Below are 17,607 nucleotides of genomic sequence, written 5' to 3'. Positions count from 1 at the left end.
TTCGTTTCACGCTATTGGCCGGCCGTGTTCCCAGCGTATTGCGCACGTCGTAAGGGCACTCACATGCCCAGGAACGATGTTAAACAAACCGGGAATTTTCACTTCGTTTCCAATACACTATGTACTTATACGATGATGAGGAGCATTTCATGAAACAATCATACGGCCTGCCCGTTCTACGGCTCCTGCCGAGTGGAGCTCGTGCTGTGAACTTCGAGTCTGGTATCGGCGTCCGCTCGAAGATGCGGCTTGCGGCAACCACTTTCTCCTGCAGTGCCGTCACGTTGCGGGTCATTGTGACCTCGATCGATTGTATGCTAATCGAGGGATCGCTTACACCGCCCCACCTTTCACATACCGTCGCTGCATTCTGCACCGTGCAACCTCGTCGAACATCGTTCGAGTACGTCATGGAGTGGTCGGGGCCGCAAAAGGCAAGCGCCATCGTGTGTACCATCAATCTTGCCAACGCGCCTCCGTTGGGGTGCTGGGGAAGTGAAAGACGGGGCACGAAACCACTGTGCAGAACCACGCCGGCCGGATCTTTTGCCCATTTGACCAACTGACGCCACTTTCGCAACGAGCCTTTCGCATTCGGGGCGAAGAAAGGAATAAAATAAAGCCAACGCTGGGGAGAGGGAGAAATATGGAACTCGGTCAACTTGACCACGGACCGCTGGTTTCTGGCCGTCCCCGGGACTGACGATACCGGCCGGTTTTGCGGAAGTAACGAGATGGCCTGCCAAAAAGCAATAGCGCCCTATCGCCACCGATCAGCGGGTTCGTCGCTTGATCCAATTTTCACTCGCCCCAAGTCACTCAGGTGTGAAATACGTTGAAAGCTTCCGAAAAGGCCACGCCGCAAATGGAATGGATGGATCTTGGGGCCAACAGTGCGCCCCTTCTTTACGTCCCCCCCCGTTTGCCCCGATCTACCATTTCTTTCTGGCAGTTACATTTTTACAGTCGACTTTTAGTACATCCGCAATCGTCATCAATCGGCTTTGACGAGGGCAGGGAAGAGTTCGCTACAAAAACAATCGGCCAACAATCAGAATCCCATGGTCAGCCTGTCATTAAGGTTACACAGGTGGTGAGGCCGGCTATAAAAGAGAAATCACGCTCTCGGTAGTAGCACAACAAAAAAGCAATATGGCCATTTCGCCAATCAGCCAGTGATACGGAGCGGCACGGTGTAAGATTTATTTTAGCTGTTAGCTCCCAGGGTCACCTGAAATTGGGCGCAATTAACAACGCTGGCTGGCCACCGGCTGGCGGATGTGAGGGACTGCGCGAACTAGGTCCACGCGGGAAGGCGTGTTTTGCTGAACGGAACACGTAGCGAATCGTAGCGAACCCGGTTGCCATTCCACGGAGTGTGCTGTTTTTAAACCGATGACAGAGATGCTCCGTGAGAGATGCTCCACGGGATGGATGGGATGGATGGATCTATGGTACTGCCATTGTTTCCCCCGGAGATGCCGTGCTGTTTTTGCACCCTAGTTTTGACCCACTTTCTTCCGGTGCGATTGTTTCGCTCGCTCTTGCAATTAAAGCGCTGCTGCGCCTATCATTTTTATGCATTTATGGTCCATTTTGTTGAATAGAAAGTTTTGTTGAACAATATTGAATCATCTTTACGACATTCGTGAAACATCCGGTGCTAGTTTTGTACTTTTAAGACAATTTGACAAAAGAAAACCACAACATCATTCGACTCGTGGTGCAAGTATGCTCACAATGGATGGTTATGAAACGATGGTTGAAAATTAGGATGGGCTACGATTTATTTTAATTTATTGGTTAACACTATGCAATGGGCCGTGCCCCAACAGCAGCGCCGGGTTGCCATTAATTTCTGCTGTGCTATAATACATTGTTTTACGTAACTCCCCCACGGACCAATGCATCGATGCGGAGTTATTATTCGGGCGGCAGTCATTAAGTTCCATTTCCCGTCTGTTTTTCTCGGATTCGCTCTTCGTATCTTCGAAATTTTCACCACGGCCATATCGCATCGCACGACCTGTGGAGCAAAATTCCATTGACGTATGCCCGGTCGGCCGATTGGAAGAATGCCTCAACTTTTAACAACCACGCTCTCTACTTTCGATTTCGAACGAAGGCAAAAGTTCGATTGGAACCGCAGCTGTGCCCGTCACGGGCTTTTGGTTTCGTGTGCCGTACGGTTTGATGTGTGGACGGTTTTTGTTTTTATTAATATAAACGGCACGGACCATGGGCGAAGCCGAGTTTATCGTGGTCTCCGCGGCGGAAACTAAAACCTATCCGATGGGTTTCGCCGTGCTTGGGGGCCCCGCAACGGTTCGCAACCGCACGGGAATACTAATGACGGTGAAATCCATCATAAATGGCTCACGCGAGGCCCCAACAAGCGACGTACTTAAACGAAACGACCTTGGGGCTCGTGTCTCGGGCGCTTCGCCACACAATTGCGTGTCGCTACCGGCTGACGTGACTTTTTTGCTCGTCTTAATTTTTCGCCACCCAGGTTCGTTATTTTGTGCCCATAATTAACACCCCACTTCCGGTGGGCGGCCACTCGAACGGTGGTCGGAGAAGCCCTCAAGTTAATGAACAGAAATTGAAAACAACTTCGGTCCCGCGAGCTGGTAAAGGTTTTCCACTGTTCACTTTTTCACACCTCGCGCCAGCACAATGGAACGGTTCGTGGCGGAAAACGCTGAACGCATGCACCGTGGCAGGAGGATAGCCGTCGCCTTCCGATGGAGACGGCTGGTAAATGGGTTTGAAGTATGCGCGCACGTTGGTTGGCAGCGTTGTAATGGTTCCCGGCTCGTACGGGTTTTCCGCTTCGATTTCCCACTGCTGAGAAAATGGCTCCCATGGTGGGCGAATAACGCTGACTGCATAGCAATATGGAGCCAGTGCATGGCGAACGAAGGAGACCTTTCCGCTATGCGTGCCCCATTCAGTAATGTTCCGAACACGAGGGCCTCGAATCAGGAGTCCAATGTTAGCTCCCACGAAACCTTGCCACCCTTGCGCGATTAACAATAAGTGTGGAACTAATAGTGAGGGTAATAATCACCAACGTCAATGCAGTTTTCCCCCCTCGTGTGTTAACTACATTGAAGCAAATATTGTTCCAACCAAAGTGGTACTAGGTTGTTCATTAAATTCGGAACCTTGGTAATAAAGGGCGCTGCTGCGAGGCTAATCTTAGTTTGTTATATTTGTTCACTTTTCATATGAACTTTTTTTTTTAAATTAGGAGGTTAAAAGAGGTGGTTTTGAGTTCAAATGTGATCGTACTAGCCTTCAAGGCGATGCACGTCCTAAACGTAAAAAACAGACACAACACCTGAAATCGTAGAAAAAATACAGGATATCGTATTGGAAAATCATCGAATTACTACAAGAGATTCAATACAAGGCATAACCATCTCATTGAGGAGTATTACAGTAACCAATATTTTGTCTCAAGCATTGGATGCAAGTTTCTCGCCAACATTTTGAGCTTTTTCGATAGGATAAAGTGGGTTTTGTGCATTGAATCGGCTCTAACGATAAGGCTTGGGTCTATCACCATGATTCTGAATCAAAATAAGTAGCTAAAAAGTGGTGTGGACCTAATACTTCGGCTCCGAAACGAGTTCGTGTCCAACAATCACCCAAAAAGGTGTTGGCATCAGTTTTTGGGATGCAAATGAAATTTTGTTAGTGTATTACTTGCAAACTGGTAAAACAATAATTTTTGATTGTTGTTGTAATCTCTTGGACCCTTTGAAAGAGAAAATTCGTGAAAAAAGACCCGGTTTGCAGAAGAAAAACATTCTCCTTCATCAGGACATCATGCTCCTTGTAACAAGAGCATTTTAGAAATCGCAAAAATCCTTGACTTCAGTTCGGATTGTTGGAGTATCCACCATATTCACTATATTTGACCCCTAGCGACTTCGATCTATTTTAAGACCAAAAAAAAATCATGCGTGAAAAGCGTTTTTCATCAAACGATGACGTCATAAAAGCTGCCGAGGCGTCTTTTGAAGCTCGTTCAGTTTCTCACTTCAGGGATGGAATTTATAAATTGGAGTCTTGTTGGAACAAGTACATCAGGGAGATCCTATTGAATTAAAAGGGTGGGTTTCAAACCATAAAAATGTGTTTTTCTTATCGAGGCTCCGAATTCAATGAACAACCTAGTGTTGGATTCCCCGATGGCTGAGCTCAACCATTCAGTTACAGTCCCACCCTGGTGGCAATCGGGACCAAAACCTGTAGCACACTAGCGTTCGCTTGCGGGGTTCGACTCGGACTCGCGAATCCGGTACCTTTCGACATTCCGTCATCAACCACCGACACGGAATCGTAATAACGGGCTTGGAAAATGTCACCAACGGGGCACAGCAAGGGTGTGGTGCTATTTTTAATTACCCTTCCACAGGGCATAATCACCAGCATTCCACCATCGTGCGCTCGATGTGGTGCTGGATCCGCGTGGCGTGGCAAACCTTAGCGGTGCGTGCGGTATTTCTGTAATATCTTGTCCAAGGCAAGCATCGACGGAGGTCGACGTGCTGCAGGCAACGGTCAGCGATGGTTCCGTTATCACCACCCGGTACCCATCCTCCCACTAAGGTCGACTGTGAAGGATGGACCGACCGATAGCGAAGATCCGTTCACGCTCGAGGGACATCAAACGGCGGCCCGAAATTTACCCCGCCTCGAAAGTCGGTTACAGACTGTGGAACTCGTCGATAGGGGCGTTTACGCGATGCATTGGCGCGCAACGGATGACATCAACTCCAGCAACCCTGGCCCCGGTGAATTGCTTAGCCGCGAGCGCTCGAGGAGTGGAGTCACAGTTTTTGCGTGGTGTGCGCGATTCACGCGGTTATGAAATCATCGCCATTCGCCATTCGTCGTGTATCGTGCGCCACAAATGGAGAAGGAGGATGGCCGTTGGCTGCCCGGCTGTCCGAGGGCCGCCTGTTGTTCAACCGCCTCGCGGGCCGTTACGTAACAGTGGACTACAAACCGATCCAGGCCGGGCCGGACAACTGATACTCGACCGATCTTTCGATCTTTCTTCTCACTGCGATTCGTGTTCGGGTTGCGTTATCTTTTACGTGGCATTAATTTCTCCAGCCCAACTTTGTGTTACGCGATGACCCGAAGGCCGGCAACCTGCTTCGGTTTGAAAAACGACAAACCCACGTAGTTGGTTCCCCCTCGGAACGAAACGGGTTGATGATTGGGCCATTATACGGGAGCCGCCGCTCCACCGTGGATGATGATGTGCTGCACAATGTACATTCAAATTTCACTTCCTTATCAGCGTCAGCAATCAGCTGGCAAAGGATCTTGCCAACAGGGTGCAATCATCGGCGGCAGGGTGGGGCGCAAAGTTTCTGCCCGAATCGACTATGCTCTGGAGCCGGGTTCTTGCGAGCAGCTCCATTGTGCGCCAGGATAAATGTGTAATTGAATTTCATCAAGGTAAGAGAAAACTTTATCCTGGCACCTTGCGAGCAACGGTGTGTTGTGCAAGAAAAGTTTCACCTGCATTCTGTCCCGGGTCTACGCCGCAGCGGAATGGTAGGGATTTCGTGACACAATGGAAAAGTTTTGAGCAATATGAGCACACTCATACCCTGGCAATAAAGTGGTATGTCGTTGCCCTTTTGTTTCTGCACCTAAGTTTGGGGTCCTCAGCAAGGATATTGTTGGAACAAGGTGCCGATGCTGTCACGATGGTGCCACATTCTTATCCGATACGGATACGGGTTGAATGGTTTTAGTGTTTATAAAACGGTGTTGTTCGATCAACCCATGAAATATGGTTCCCGGTGCGATCCTTATTCCGGAGCGGCAGGGCGGCTGATGGGTGGCTTCATCACGCCACGTCAGAAAATTGGCATAACACGTCCCGGGAGGCGACCACTGACTAGCCAATTTGGCAGCTGCGTCGTAAAAAAGCGGTGATAAAATGTACATCATTTTCCATAACCATCAAAATGGTCCCGATACGGAACCGGTGCCTTGCCGGAACGAGATCCTTCGGTGCTCTTTTTCCACTCACGCACGCAGGTACTTTAAAGTGAGTGCGAACTTGCAGGGCCCCCAAATGGAAGGACTCACACTTCTTCCAACGGTATTCTACAGCATTAGGGGCTCGTTCGTTGTCGTTACTTTTCCAACACTTCAACAAAAGAGCACTTGTCTTGTTAGGCCGCTGGGTTTCGCCTGCTGTCCTTACATCCCTCTGGTAAGCTCTTCAACATAGGGATTTCCTCTCCTCCGACGTATCCGTTTCAATTCCGTCAAGCCTTTGTAAGCTAAGTGGGCACATACCACCACGACCCACACACTCACAGTTGGTGAGCTCATTACGCTAAAGAAGATGGAGTATCAGACTTCTACGCCGAGTTCTCGCCGAGAACCGCTAGTTGGGTACATGTTTTTAAAGGAACCTTCGGCCGAGGTATTATGAGCTGGTCATTTTATTTCACTTTGCGGACCGAAGTGGAGCACCGTAGTTCGTAGTGGCATTTTCTTACGACTTGCAGTGCACCGTAAAATTCGGTACTTCGGTCGTCCGTCTTACGGTGCTCCGGAAGAAAATTCCGGTACAGTGCAAGAAAGTAGTGAAGTGGACGCGACCAAAAAATAAACCCCATTACTTCCCGGTCCGGGGATTTGGTTACCTAGAAGGAGAGAGTTGGCACCAGAGAGAGAGAGAGGAAGGATGGCTCGGAAACTATGGCCGGAAGTGATGGGCGTGAAATTGACGTCAAGTGCCGCCACTCAAAACTTCCGTCTCAAAACTTTGTGCGAAAGCCGACCGTGGCGTCAGAAGGGAGTGAGCAAACAAAGACGCTGTTCGCTTGACCACTAGAGCCATCCGTTGGTTTGGGGCCACTTTTTTGCCGCATAAAAAAATTAACATTCCCCTTCCCGGGGGGCCGTCGGTAATGCGGGCCAATAGCCGTGACGTGACGGGGTGGCAAATGGCCACCGTAACCGGGTGGGGCGCGTCCCTACGGTGGCGGCACTTTCCGCTCTTTTTTCCGCTCGCCTTCTGTTGATCTACGAATAATAACTTAATCACTGCACTTTCTCTCTAACGTCATTACGGGGCAAGTTCCACCGACCGGCCAGCTGACCGTTCGGAAAGACTTTCTCTTTTTACTTGCCCGTGGAAATGAGCCCAGCGGGTGACGTTCGCGATTAAACACTGTTTTTAGGCGGCGGTTTCACACGACTTTTGCTGCTGTCTGGTCAATGGCAGCATTGGCACATGCTTTGAAGGTTCAGCAATTTGCCGGTTGCCTTCTGTGGCCGGCTTGCCAACCAGAACACTACTAGGCTGTTCAATAAGTTCGTATGGTCGATAAAAAAAGACACAATTTAATGGTTTGAAATTCACTTTATTATTCAGTATGGCATTCCTGAACATCAATACACTTGTTTCAAGGAGACAAGGAGAATTTATAAATTCCATCCCTGAAGCGATAATCTGGAAGAGCTACAAAAAAACCCTCCCAGAGCTGTTGTGACGTCATCGTTTGATGAAAAACGCTTTTAACGCATGCTTTTTTTCTTTGAAAACAGTTGGAAGTCGCTAGAGGCAAAATCTGGTAAATACGGTGGATACTCCAACAATTCGAACTTTAATTCATGGGTTTTTGCCATTTCCAAATTGCTCTTGTGATCTGCTGCAATGTTCCATTTTTAGAGAATGCCGCAGCCATTTTGCAAACAGCTTTCAGGAACCCAAAACATCAGTCAAAATATTGGTTATACTGTTCAATGAGATGACTAGGCCTTATTCTAAATCTCTTTAAGTGATTCGACGATTTTCCAATACGATATCCTGTATTTTTACTATTAAGCCTGCCAAAAAAACATCATTCACTGCACGATACTCGATTTTGTTCGTTGTGAAAAATACTGTGACTCATCGATACTAATAAATGGCTCGTAAAAAAATTAAGTGACCGATTGAAATGAAACACTACATACGTTCATATGAAGAGTTTACCAATATAACAGAAAAAAATCAAGCTCGTAGTAGCCCCTCGTGTTACCGACCATACGAACTTATTGAACACACTAGTGTGCCCGTGGCAAATATTCCAGCTGGTCCAGCGGGGCCCGCGAAAGTGGGCCGGAATTTGGTTTGCAAAAAAAAGGATTCCAGTGCTCGGTCCGAATATTTAATATTCCCGGTGGGCCCCGGTGTCGAGAAAGGGAAAACCTCCAAACGCGAATAACCGTTCGCCACTAAGTGCTTCGGGGAGGTGGTTTGAGACCCCGACTTCAGTTCACCTCGGGTTCAGTCTGCTCCTTTCGCCGGGCCGGGTCGGGCCGAAAGTAATTTGCTTCTCATTAGATGATAATTCCGACGTGTTTCGGGGTTTCGGGTTGTCAGTTAGCAGCAAGTGGCTCTGTGCATCGTTAAGCCCCGTCCTAGTAGGAGCACTGGGGACAGATCGAATCGCAGACACTTAGCAAACCCACTGCATACCGGGCCGGGAACCGAGGAAGTTGCGTGGTTGAGAATGCGATCAGCGCACCCGTCTATCTCGACAAGCGCAGGCGGAGCTTGAGAACTTCGCCAACTGTCTCGGGAACCTGATACCAATCTCTGGCGGAAGCTCCGTCGAAAACACACCCGCCCAGCGGCATTTCGCCACGCATATTCAACATTCTTCTAGTCCTGGCCCCCGGATATCTTCAGTCCCCGTCCTCGAAGACCCGAAGCGGAACCTTCGAGCGCTCGACAGGCAGGTTTTGTCAATCGTGGATTTATGCAAATTATCCACACTGCCGCCGCCGTCGTTGCCGTGACTTCGTACATTGCGATCCGCTGAGGTGTTTTGCGTCGTACGTCGCGCGCACCGGCAGATGTCTCGACAACTTTCAAGGCTACCAGCGAACCGTCACCAACGTCGCTGATGGCCGTGGCGCGGTTGTGATGAAAACTGCAAACTGGCAATGTGCCACCAGTGGAGTTGCTCCTACAGTAGGAGGAGGCCTCCTGATTGTTAACTGCTAGTACCCACACGGGTCATCGACGACGAGAGCACCGGCAAATTAGTCAGCGTTCGATTGCACGATGCTTCCGAGAGAGTCCGGTCACCTGGAAAACGATTCCGGAGCCCGGAACTTGACGCCCCGTTCGCCACACAGCGACTTCGGAGGCGACGAAAACCAGTTTTGCGATGACCACGAAAAGTATCCGCTCCGTTCGGTCAATTAGCTGATGATAGTAATCGAGCCCCTCCTTCTGGAGCCGATGCGTACGATGCGTTGCGCTTTTGTCGCACTCTGCCGAAATGGCTCGCCTGTTGCACAACGGCGCATCGGTTAGTCGGAAAGTGACCATGGATAGTAACAGGGATCGATGGGGTTATACGAGCAATAAAAGTTAATGGAGAAAAGTGCACAAATGATTGATTGTTTAATTGTGCCACGGTCCGTAATTCGGAGAGAAACAAATTGATTTCTGAATTTTTTTCTTCGGTTTTTTTAGATTCTGTTGCTGTACGAGCAAATAAGAACTTATATTATCCTCTATTTGTAAACAAAGCATTTGCTAACATTGCTTACGCTCGGTTTTACGCTCGGGTTTACGCCTCGGTCGACATATAAACGTTTTGACAGAAGCGCCATCAGTTTGGCATTTATTTGAAATGTCAGAACGTTTATTTGCGCATCGTGTGGCCGGACAGTAACACTAGATATACCAGACCGATCATTTTGCCAGACCATACCAGACCAGTCTGGTACAAGGGTGAGCCATATTTGATACATTTTTTATTCGGTTATAAAAAATGGCTTAATAGTTTTCGATGTTTGAACTTTTATTTGAAAGTTTCATTCATTAAATTTATGTATATAATATAATTTTCGAAGCAGAAAATTGGGAAAATATGAAAAACTTATTTCCAAAGTTGTAGGTTTTCAACTCAAAAGGTACGATATATGAAAAGCACATTTTATTTAAGCTTATTTCCACCTCATTTCTGGCTATGTTAATAAGCATAATTCGGATTCAGAAAACCCACACGTCGTACAAGAGAAGCCAATGCACCCTAAACCAGTAACTGTTTGGTGCGGATTTTGGTCTAACGGCATCATCGGCCGCCGTATGAATGAATGAAGAAGGAGACGCCGGAACTGTCGAAGGCGTACGCTACCGAGAAATTTTGGCCGATTGGTTCTATAGCGAAATTGAAGCCGAGAACTTGGATGACATTTGATTAAAACAGGACGAGGATGTCTGCCCCGAAATTCCGAAATTTACATTGCCATTCCCAAGATAGGACCACAGATAGTCGAAAATGTTCTCAAAATAGGTTGATCTAAGCAAAAGCAAAATAGGCTACTGTGAAGCCGTGCCAGCCGTGCTGGACATTTGACCAATTTTTTTAAATTTAAAATGTCTTGAATGCACCTTTCAAATGAATGTCCAAGCATCGAAAACTATTTAGAAAACGTTTTGTGAGGGAACCCGGTAATACTGGACTTTGGGCTGCCTGTGGGGTAATTTTTCGAGTAACCTTTCGGTAATTGCACTGGAAGACATGGCTCGGCGTCGCTCTATATGCATAAATTTCACAGCACCAATCAGCGTCCGCCGAACAACACAAGCCATTCTCGAAATTTTCCTTCCGAAGCTTATTACAGGTTGCAGCATTTTTAGTCCCGCGCTCTCTCTATCTCTCTCTCCCTCTGTCTATGTTCGAAAATGGCTGCAACGTTTCTGGACTTATAATCACCATATTGTTTCGTTGCTCTTCGGTTCCTTCTCGGCACAGAATCCCTGGAGCTAACCGCCTGTCAGCATCTGAGGCGTGCGGAAGCGCGGCGAGCCAAGTCCTTGGGTGATAGTCTGCTGCAGACGGTCCGGATACCGCGGTGTACGGCTTTGGGTGACTTCGAGCCGGTCCAGTGCTCGAACGAGCTGAACGGGACGGAGTGCTGGTGTGTGGACGAGTACGGGGTCGAAATAACGGGCAGCCGCCGGAGCCACGCGGATGACGTCAACTGTACGCGGGTCGAGAACCACTGCCAGGCGTCCAGCTGCCGGATGTTCTGCCCGGCCGGGTTCGCCAAGGACCTGGCGTCCGGCTGTCCGGTTTGCCGGTGCCGCGATCCGTGCGAGGACATCCAGTGCCCGGGCGGGCAACAGTGCGAACCGCAGGAAGTGCAGTGCAAAACCGAACCCTGCCCACCGGTTCCGACGTGTAAGTGGCCAACTGCTCCCTCTCTCGCTCTCTCTCTCTCTCTCTCTAGCCCATCCTTCTCTCATTCTGTCTTCGGTTCACAGGTCGCCAGGCGCGCAGTTTGAACGACCTGTGCCCGGCCGGCCAACCGTTGGCCATCTCTGGCACGGTGCGCCCCTTCTTGTGCGGAAACGATCCTGGCAAACCGGGCTGTCCACCGCTGTACCGGTGCCTGGTGCAGGGTCGCAACGACTACGGTGTCTGCTGTCCGGCCTCACTACAGTTCGAGAAGCCGGGCAGTTGCCCGAAGCCGAACGAGATCGAATCGACGGCCAGCGCCGGCTTCCTGTGCGGGACGCCTTGCGGCCACGACCTCGAGTGCCCGCAGATGCAGAAGTGCTGCCAGTCGGACGGATGCGGACGGAACTGCCAGCACCCCCACAACGTGACCGTGTGCCATCAGGCGCGCATGCTGTCGGAGTTGCTGTCGGTGAACGAGCGCGAGGGCCGCGGGTATGTGCCGCAGTGCGACGGGCCCGGTGGTAGCTTCTCTACCCGTCAGTGCTCCCGCAACGGGCTGGTGTGCTGGTGTGTCGATCCGAAGAGTGGCAACAAGATCAAGGGAACGATGGGAGCGGCCTCGGCGGTGAACTGCGAGGCGGCGGAGAACATGATCGCTGGCCGTGCCGGAGCCAGGAGTGTGGACTCAGGCGTCCAGGCACTGTGCGATCACAACATATGCGCGGCGGTCTGTGAGTATGGCTTCCGGAACGACCACAACGGGTGCCCGACCTGTGAGTGCTCGGAACCCTGCGAAGGCTACCTCTGTCCCGGCGGGTCTCACTGTGAGGTGGCAAAGGACCCCAAGTGCGAAGCCTATTCCGGGCTCTGCTCGTCCGAACCGGTCTGCAAACCCGACCTGGTGTACTCGAACCCGTGCGAGATCGGCACGCCGCTGGCGGACAACGTGACCGGTGAACTGCTGTTCTGTCATATGGGTAAGCCTGAAGGGGGGGGTCCTTTCGAAATGCTTCATCAACTCCTGCCCATTTCTGCAGACCGACCGAGGGGCCGCGAATACCAGAGTCGCAGCTTCTTCGATGAGGACGACGAGGAAGAGAACGGTCGCAAGCGATCGATGTCCAGCACGATCGTGTGCCCCGCGGATACGCACGAGTGCCGCAAGCTGCACGGAGAGTCACGCAGCGTCTGCTGCCCTCTGGTGAACGAAACCGACGATACGGACACCGCCAGCGAAGAACGCCAGCAAACCAGTAAGTAACGCCGGGTCGACGGGTCCTGCGCGGCACTAAGTCTGAACCCCTCTTTTGCAGTGTGTGAGTATTTGCGCGACTTTTCGGATCGCATGGAGGGAACGGTGGAAGGGATGGAGCTGGCTCTTCCCCCACCGGCCTGCACCTCGGACGGAGGCTACCAGGCGATGCAGTGTGTCAGCCGCGTACGTAAGGTCAAAGCGTCGGAGCAGCGAAAGTACCACGAGCAGAACAGTATCCGGAGGATGCGGAAGCTGCTCGAGGATGCTTCGGCGGGTCAGCCGGAGGTCACCGTGACGACCCCGGTCCGTGCGCGCCGGGCAGTGAATCCTGCGCCGGACAGTACACTGAAGCTGCTGCCGGTCGCCACCGGTCCGGAACCCGCCGCATTGATGGCCGCCTACCTTCGCCAACGGTCTGGGTCGGACGAAGTGCAGGGCCGTTCGGCGAAGATCATCGACTTTAATCGGCTGGAATCGCAAAACGTACACTCGAACCGGGACAAACCGGAAATCAAACCGTCGACGTTGCTCAAGCGCCCCCTGGTGGTACCGACGGTGCCGACACCGGCCCAGGAGCAGCTGGTTGAGGTCGAGCTGGAGGAGTGCTGGTGTGCCGACGGGTTCGGCACGGAGATTCCGAAGACCCGCGGGTTCAACGCCACCACCAAGAGCTGCGAGGCGCTCCGGGAGGCGCTCGGCTGTCTGGATCTGACGTGCCGCATGGGCTGCGATTACGGGTTCGTGTTGGATCCGGACACGCAGTGTCCTTCGTGTGAGTGCCGCGATCCGTGCGACAGCATTGGCTGCCCGGATGGGCAGGAGTGTCGCTCGGTAGAGGTGTCCTGCGAAGGCGAATACTGTCCGCCCGTGCCGGCCTGCTTCCCGAAGAAGCCGGGACAGTGCCCGTTCCTGGTGCCACCCGGCGCCGAGAACTCGGAGTCGGACTCGTGCGAGTACGAGTGCCGTACCGATGCTCACTGTGATGGGCCGAAGCGTTGCTGCTCGAATGGCTGCGGAACGCAGTGCGTGGAGCCACAGCTGAAAACGGCCTGCCAGCATCTGCAAACCATCCAGCTGCACCAGGCGTCGGAGTTGGGTATCCCGCCGAAGCAGAAGTACATTGCCCAGTGCGACATCGACGGTAGCTTCCGTACGATCCAGTGTGGTCCCGGCAATGCGTGCTGGTGCGTGGACGAGTTCGGGAACGAGAAGAGTGGAACGCGCACCACCAACGGCCAACCGGACTGCGAGCTGTACCCGAAGACGGAGTGTCCACTGCTCAAGTGCCGCCCGTGCGAGTACGGCTACAGGATCGACGCCGACGGGTGCAAAACCTGCGACTGCCGGGACCCGTGCGGTGAGATCTCGTGTCCGCGCGGCGAAGACTGTCAGCTCATTCAGGTCGAGTGCATATCCGTGCCGTGTCCGAAGATGCCGATCTGTGTGCCGATCCGGGAATCGGTCTGCCCCGAGGCGTTACCGCTGCGCTCGAACGGCCGGGAGATCGTGTGTGGACCCCAGACCGACGCCGACACGTGTCCTTCGACGCACATCTGCCAGCTGAACCCGATCAGCAACCGTGGTGTTTGCTGTGGAAAGACAAGTTAGTAGTCAAGCGGGGCCAGTCAAGCAGGCTCATTCTAATTCTTTACTGCCAATTTAATGCCGACCTTTGCAGGAGACGTGTGCTTCGAGTCGATCGACCAAAGCTGCCTGGTGACGGACGCGGTGAGTGGCGGTGAAAGCAACGAACTGGAAACGATCGTCCGGTGGCGCTTCAGCCCACGGATGAACAAGTGCGTCCCGGTGACGTTGCCGCGTGGCACCTTCTGCCAGTCGAAAAACCTCTTCCACAGCGAGGCAGCCTGCAACGGCGTCTGTCCGGTCCTATCACAATGCGAACGGTTACGGTTGAAGAACACGATGGCAGCGAAACGGGCCGGTCAACCGAACACCTGGTTCCAGCCACGCTGCGATCCCGAGACGGGCTTCTGGAGCCCGGTGCAGTGTCTGGGCTCGATGGCACCACCACAGAACGGGACGACGACCGCCGAAACCGAGGCCACCGTCGGGGTGTGCTGGTGTGCGGATAAGAAGGGTGCCCCGGTGAAGGGCTCGCTGACGAAAGGTTCCGAACCGAAGTGCAGCAGCCGCCAGGCGCGACGTCGTGGGGATTCCGCGGACTCCGCTTCCTCCAGCGATCCCGGTAAGCTTCCGAGCGTTCGAGGGCGCGCTAGCTGTCGCGTTAAGGTTTTGATTGTATGCCTCATCTTTTCCTTGCAACAGTGATGGAAGAGCTGATACGACAGATTACGTTCCTGGTGGACGAAAACAACTACCTGGTGGATGAGGACCTGGAACCGGTACAGCCGGTGTCCGTGACCAGTACGAACTACGCACCGGAACCACGCTACATCGGAACGGTTTCATCCGTCACCGAGAAAGTCATCGAGCTGGCGAGAACCGCGGAAAGCCGTAACTACATCAGTGACTCGCAAGAGCCGATTGCCAAGCGGCTTGGCGCGTCGGCCACTCGTTGTCAGGCGCTGCAGCTTGCCGCTTCCTTCCCGGTGGCGTGTGACGCGAAAGGAGCCTTCGAACCGATGCAGTGCAATGGTGACACGTGCTGGTGTGTCGATGCGGCCGGCAATCAGCTTCCGCTGTCGAGCACGTTTAAACGCGCCACTCGCTCTTGTCTCTTCACACCGATCGACGTGGTGGAGATTGAGCTGCGTTTGAACAATGCGCACCAACGATCGTTGGTCCACGTGTACGAAACCCTGCGCACGGAGCTGACGGCACTGGTGGGTAGCATCTTCGACAACTATCGTGTGCAGGAAAACTCCGACGCCAGCGTCACGCTGCGGTTTGATCTAATCGAAGCCAACAAAGTGGACGACGCGTACGCGATTGAGGAGATGGTACGGGAAGGCTCCTTCGCCCTGTACCATGGTCACCTGATAGCGGACATGACACAGTCCAGGTTCGCCCACCGTATCTCCGCTGGGCTTCCGCTGGCGCAACCATCGTCCGGGATCCCGGAGAACACGTTCCAGACGATCGTGTTCGTGCTGGCCACCGCGTCCGCCTTTCTGGTGGCCATCTTTGTCGTGTTCGTCATGCTCAAACGGGGCCGTGGGACGAAGGCGAAACACTACCAGAGCGGAGAGAAGGTGTTCGCGATCGGGGCCGACAAGTACGTCGACTACAGTTCACCCATCTTTGTGCTCAGTGCCAACGACAGCAAGTCGCTTCACCAGCAACATCCCCACGAGCGGGCGAACTAATCAGTCGAACGTCGTTGATAAGCCATCCCCCGGCACAGCGGTGTTAGCGGTGGCGGAGTGAGGACTACCGATTTCTGGTGGAACTGACGGACGTCGTTCTACACTGTTACCTCCTTCACTCCACTACGCAAAGGTTTCAGGGTAGCTGATGCCGAGGGGTGTCGTTGGCCGATGGTGCTTAGTAACGGAAGCCGGACTTTTTCGGGCAGTGACAGTTTTTTCTAAACCTCCACTACGGCGGCACGCGAAATGTTCGATTTTGTTGTACATATTATGGATTACTATTGGTCCCGAGAAGAATGGGCCGACAATTTGTGTTTGGTCTGTAACGGATTAGTCCGTTTCTTCGTCAAAAATTCGTTTCTTCATCATTTTTTTCATTTTCTTCTCATCCGTCGGACCAATTTTACAATTTTTTTTATTTGTTAGCCACGTTGCTGGTTTTAGTTTGGCGTAGTCTGTTCACTAGGACCACTCGGAATGGGCGCGCGAAGAGCCTCCGCGATGTGTATGTTGTGTCGTGCGATTGGGTTGTGTAAATAAAATGTACTTGTCAAACTGATGAAAATAACTGGTAAAGCAACCCACAATGGACCTGGACATCAACAAGACTGTGTCCGCCAGAGAGAGAGAGAGAGAGAGCGTCATGGACGATGGATACTTCTTAGGCTGGCGCTGGAAGCGTAGCAAGTGTTTCGAGAAAGTAGGAAGCCCTTTAGTGTAAGACATAGCATTTCTCTTCCCTCGCTTTGCTCTCATCAACGGCCGGAAGCATCACATAGTTCTTGTTCTTTATCAATGTTTAAAAGCCCACTGGTGGGAAAGTACTACAGTACTGCCCAGTTCATCAGGGCATGGCGAGCGTCAATGAGAAATGTGCTATTTATTTATTCTCTCCTTCGTGCACCCCTTTCTGTCCCCTCACGTTTTTCCTTACGCAGGATGTGTCCTATCAAGTGTCTCTAACCACATCGTGGCGCGGCTTCCAAACAGCATACGATGCGTTTGGTGATGGCCGTTTGGTGCTCTTAACACTCAACCTTTTACCCCGATCCAGCTCCAGTAACTAACCAACCGTGCGGCGCGGTGTGTTGCTTTATTTCCACTACTCTTTTTCGGCAAAATTGTAAATATGATCCGCTGATAAATGAGTGATAAAAGTACGACACAGGAAAGGCAATAGACAGGCAGAGCAAGGAAATACAAAAGATAAATGGGAAAACTCCGAAAACTGGACGATAGTGCAGCTGAAACTGCACAAAACAGCGGTTCCGCGGTTATTTGTCAACTCTGTTATTTTGTTTTGTTCGATAGTGAAATAAAGAAAACCAATATAAAAACCTTAAACAACATAGTTTTTTTTCAATCTTAGAAGAACGGACCGGGCCGTATTTATTAAATTTACTTAATGGGTACTTAATCTAATTTAACAAGATTAGCTTAGGTACGTGGCATTTCCTCCACTACTATATAGCCTTATCCCGACTGTAATATGTCAACAATGCGTTGGGTGTATGTGTTGATTTACTATTGTTGTTCGGTTTGATTTGTAGTTTTGTTTCGGCACCAGAATGTTGACTATGGGTTATTTTACGGCCAATAGGTGTTATACCAATTCTATTTGTGGATGATGCTGTTCCCGGCGTAACCGTAAGCCTGACGTAGCCAGTGTATGCAGTTTCTTCGGTGGCTAGAGACTCTATTGGAAGAAAGTGAATAAGTTTAGTGGGTTGCGGGTCTTTTTTATTTTTACTGTATCGTTTTTCTCGGCTCCCTCTATTGAGGAGTGGCCATCGTTAGTTTTCCAACGCCTCGAGGCGCTCGA

General features: G+C 51.6%; 1 protein-coding gene across 1 annotated transcript; it reads left to right on the top strand.

Annotated features, from left to right (window-relative positions):
* The first annotated feature begins 11,068 nt into the window (after positions 1–11,068).
* LOC131207529 (uncharacterized) lies at positions 11,069–17,088 on the top strand. Its single transcript, XM_058200148.1, has 7 exons — positions 11,069–11,240; positions 11,324–12,217; positions 12,278–12,493; positions 12,554–12,865; positions 12,926–14,098; positions 14,174–14,701; positions 14,782–17,088. The coding sequence occupies exons 1-7, from the start codon at positions 11,084–11,086 to the stop codon at positions 15,780–15,782; spliced, it is 4,281 nt and encodes a 1,426-aa protein (XP_058056131.1). The 5' UTR covers positions 11,069–11,083; the 3' UTR covers positions 15,783–17,088.
* The last annotated feature ends 519 nt before the right edge of the window (positions 17,089–17,607 follow it).

The sequence above is a fragment of the Anopheles bellator genome, chromosome 2 (assembly GCF_943735745.2).
Source record: "Anopheles bellator chromosome 2, idAnoBellAS_SP24_06.2, whole genome shotgun sequence".
Classification (NCBI taxonomy): Eukaryota; Metazoa; Arthropoda; class Insecta; order Diptera; family Culicidae; genus Anopheles; species Anopheles bellator.
The sequence above is the reverse complement of the archived record's forward strand: the minus strand, read 5'-3'. Positions and strand labels throughout refer to the sequence as shown.

Coding starts and splice junctions, on each gene's coding strand:
- LOC131207529 (XM_058200148.1), top strand. CDS start 11,084: ATGTTCTGCCCGGCCGGGTTCGCCAAGGACCTGGCGTCCGGCTGTCCG. Junction 12,218..12,277: donor ACTGCTGTTCTGTCATATGG/GTAAGCCTGAAG, acceptor CCATTTCTGCAG/ACCGACCGAGGGGCCGCGAA. Junction 12,494..12,553: donor CGAAGAACGCCAGCAAACCA/GTAAGTAACGCC, acceptor CCTCTTTTGCAG/TGTGTGAGTATTTGCGCGAC.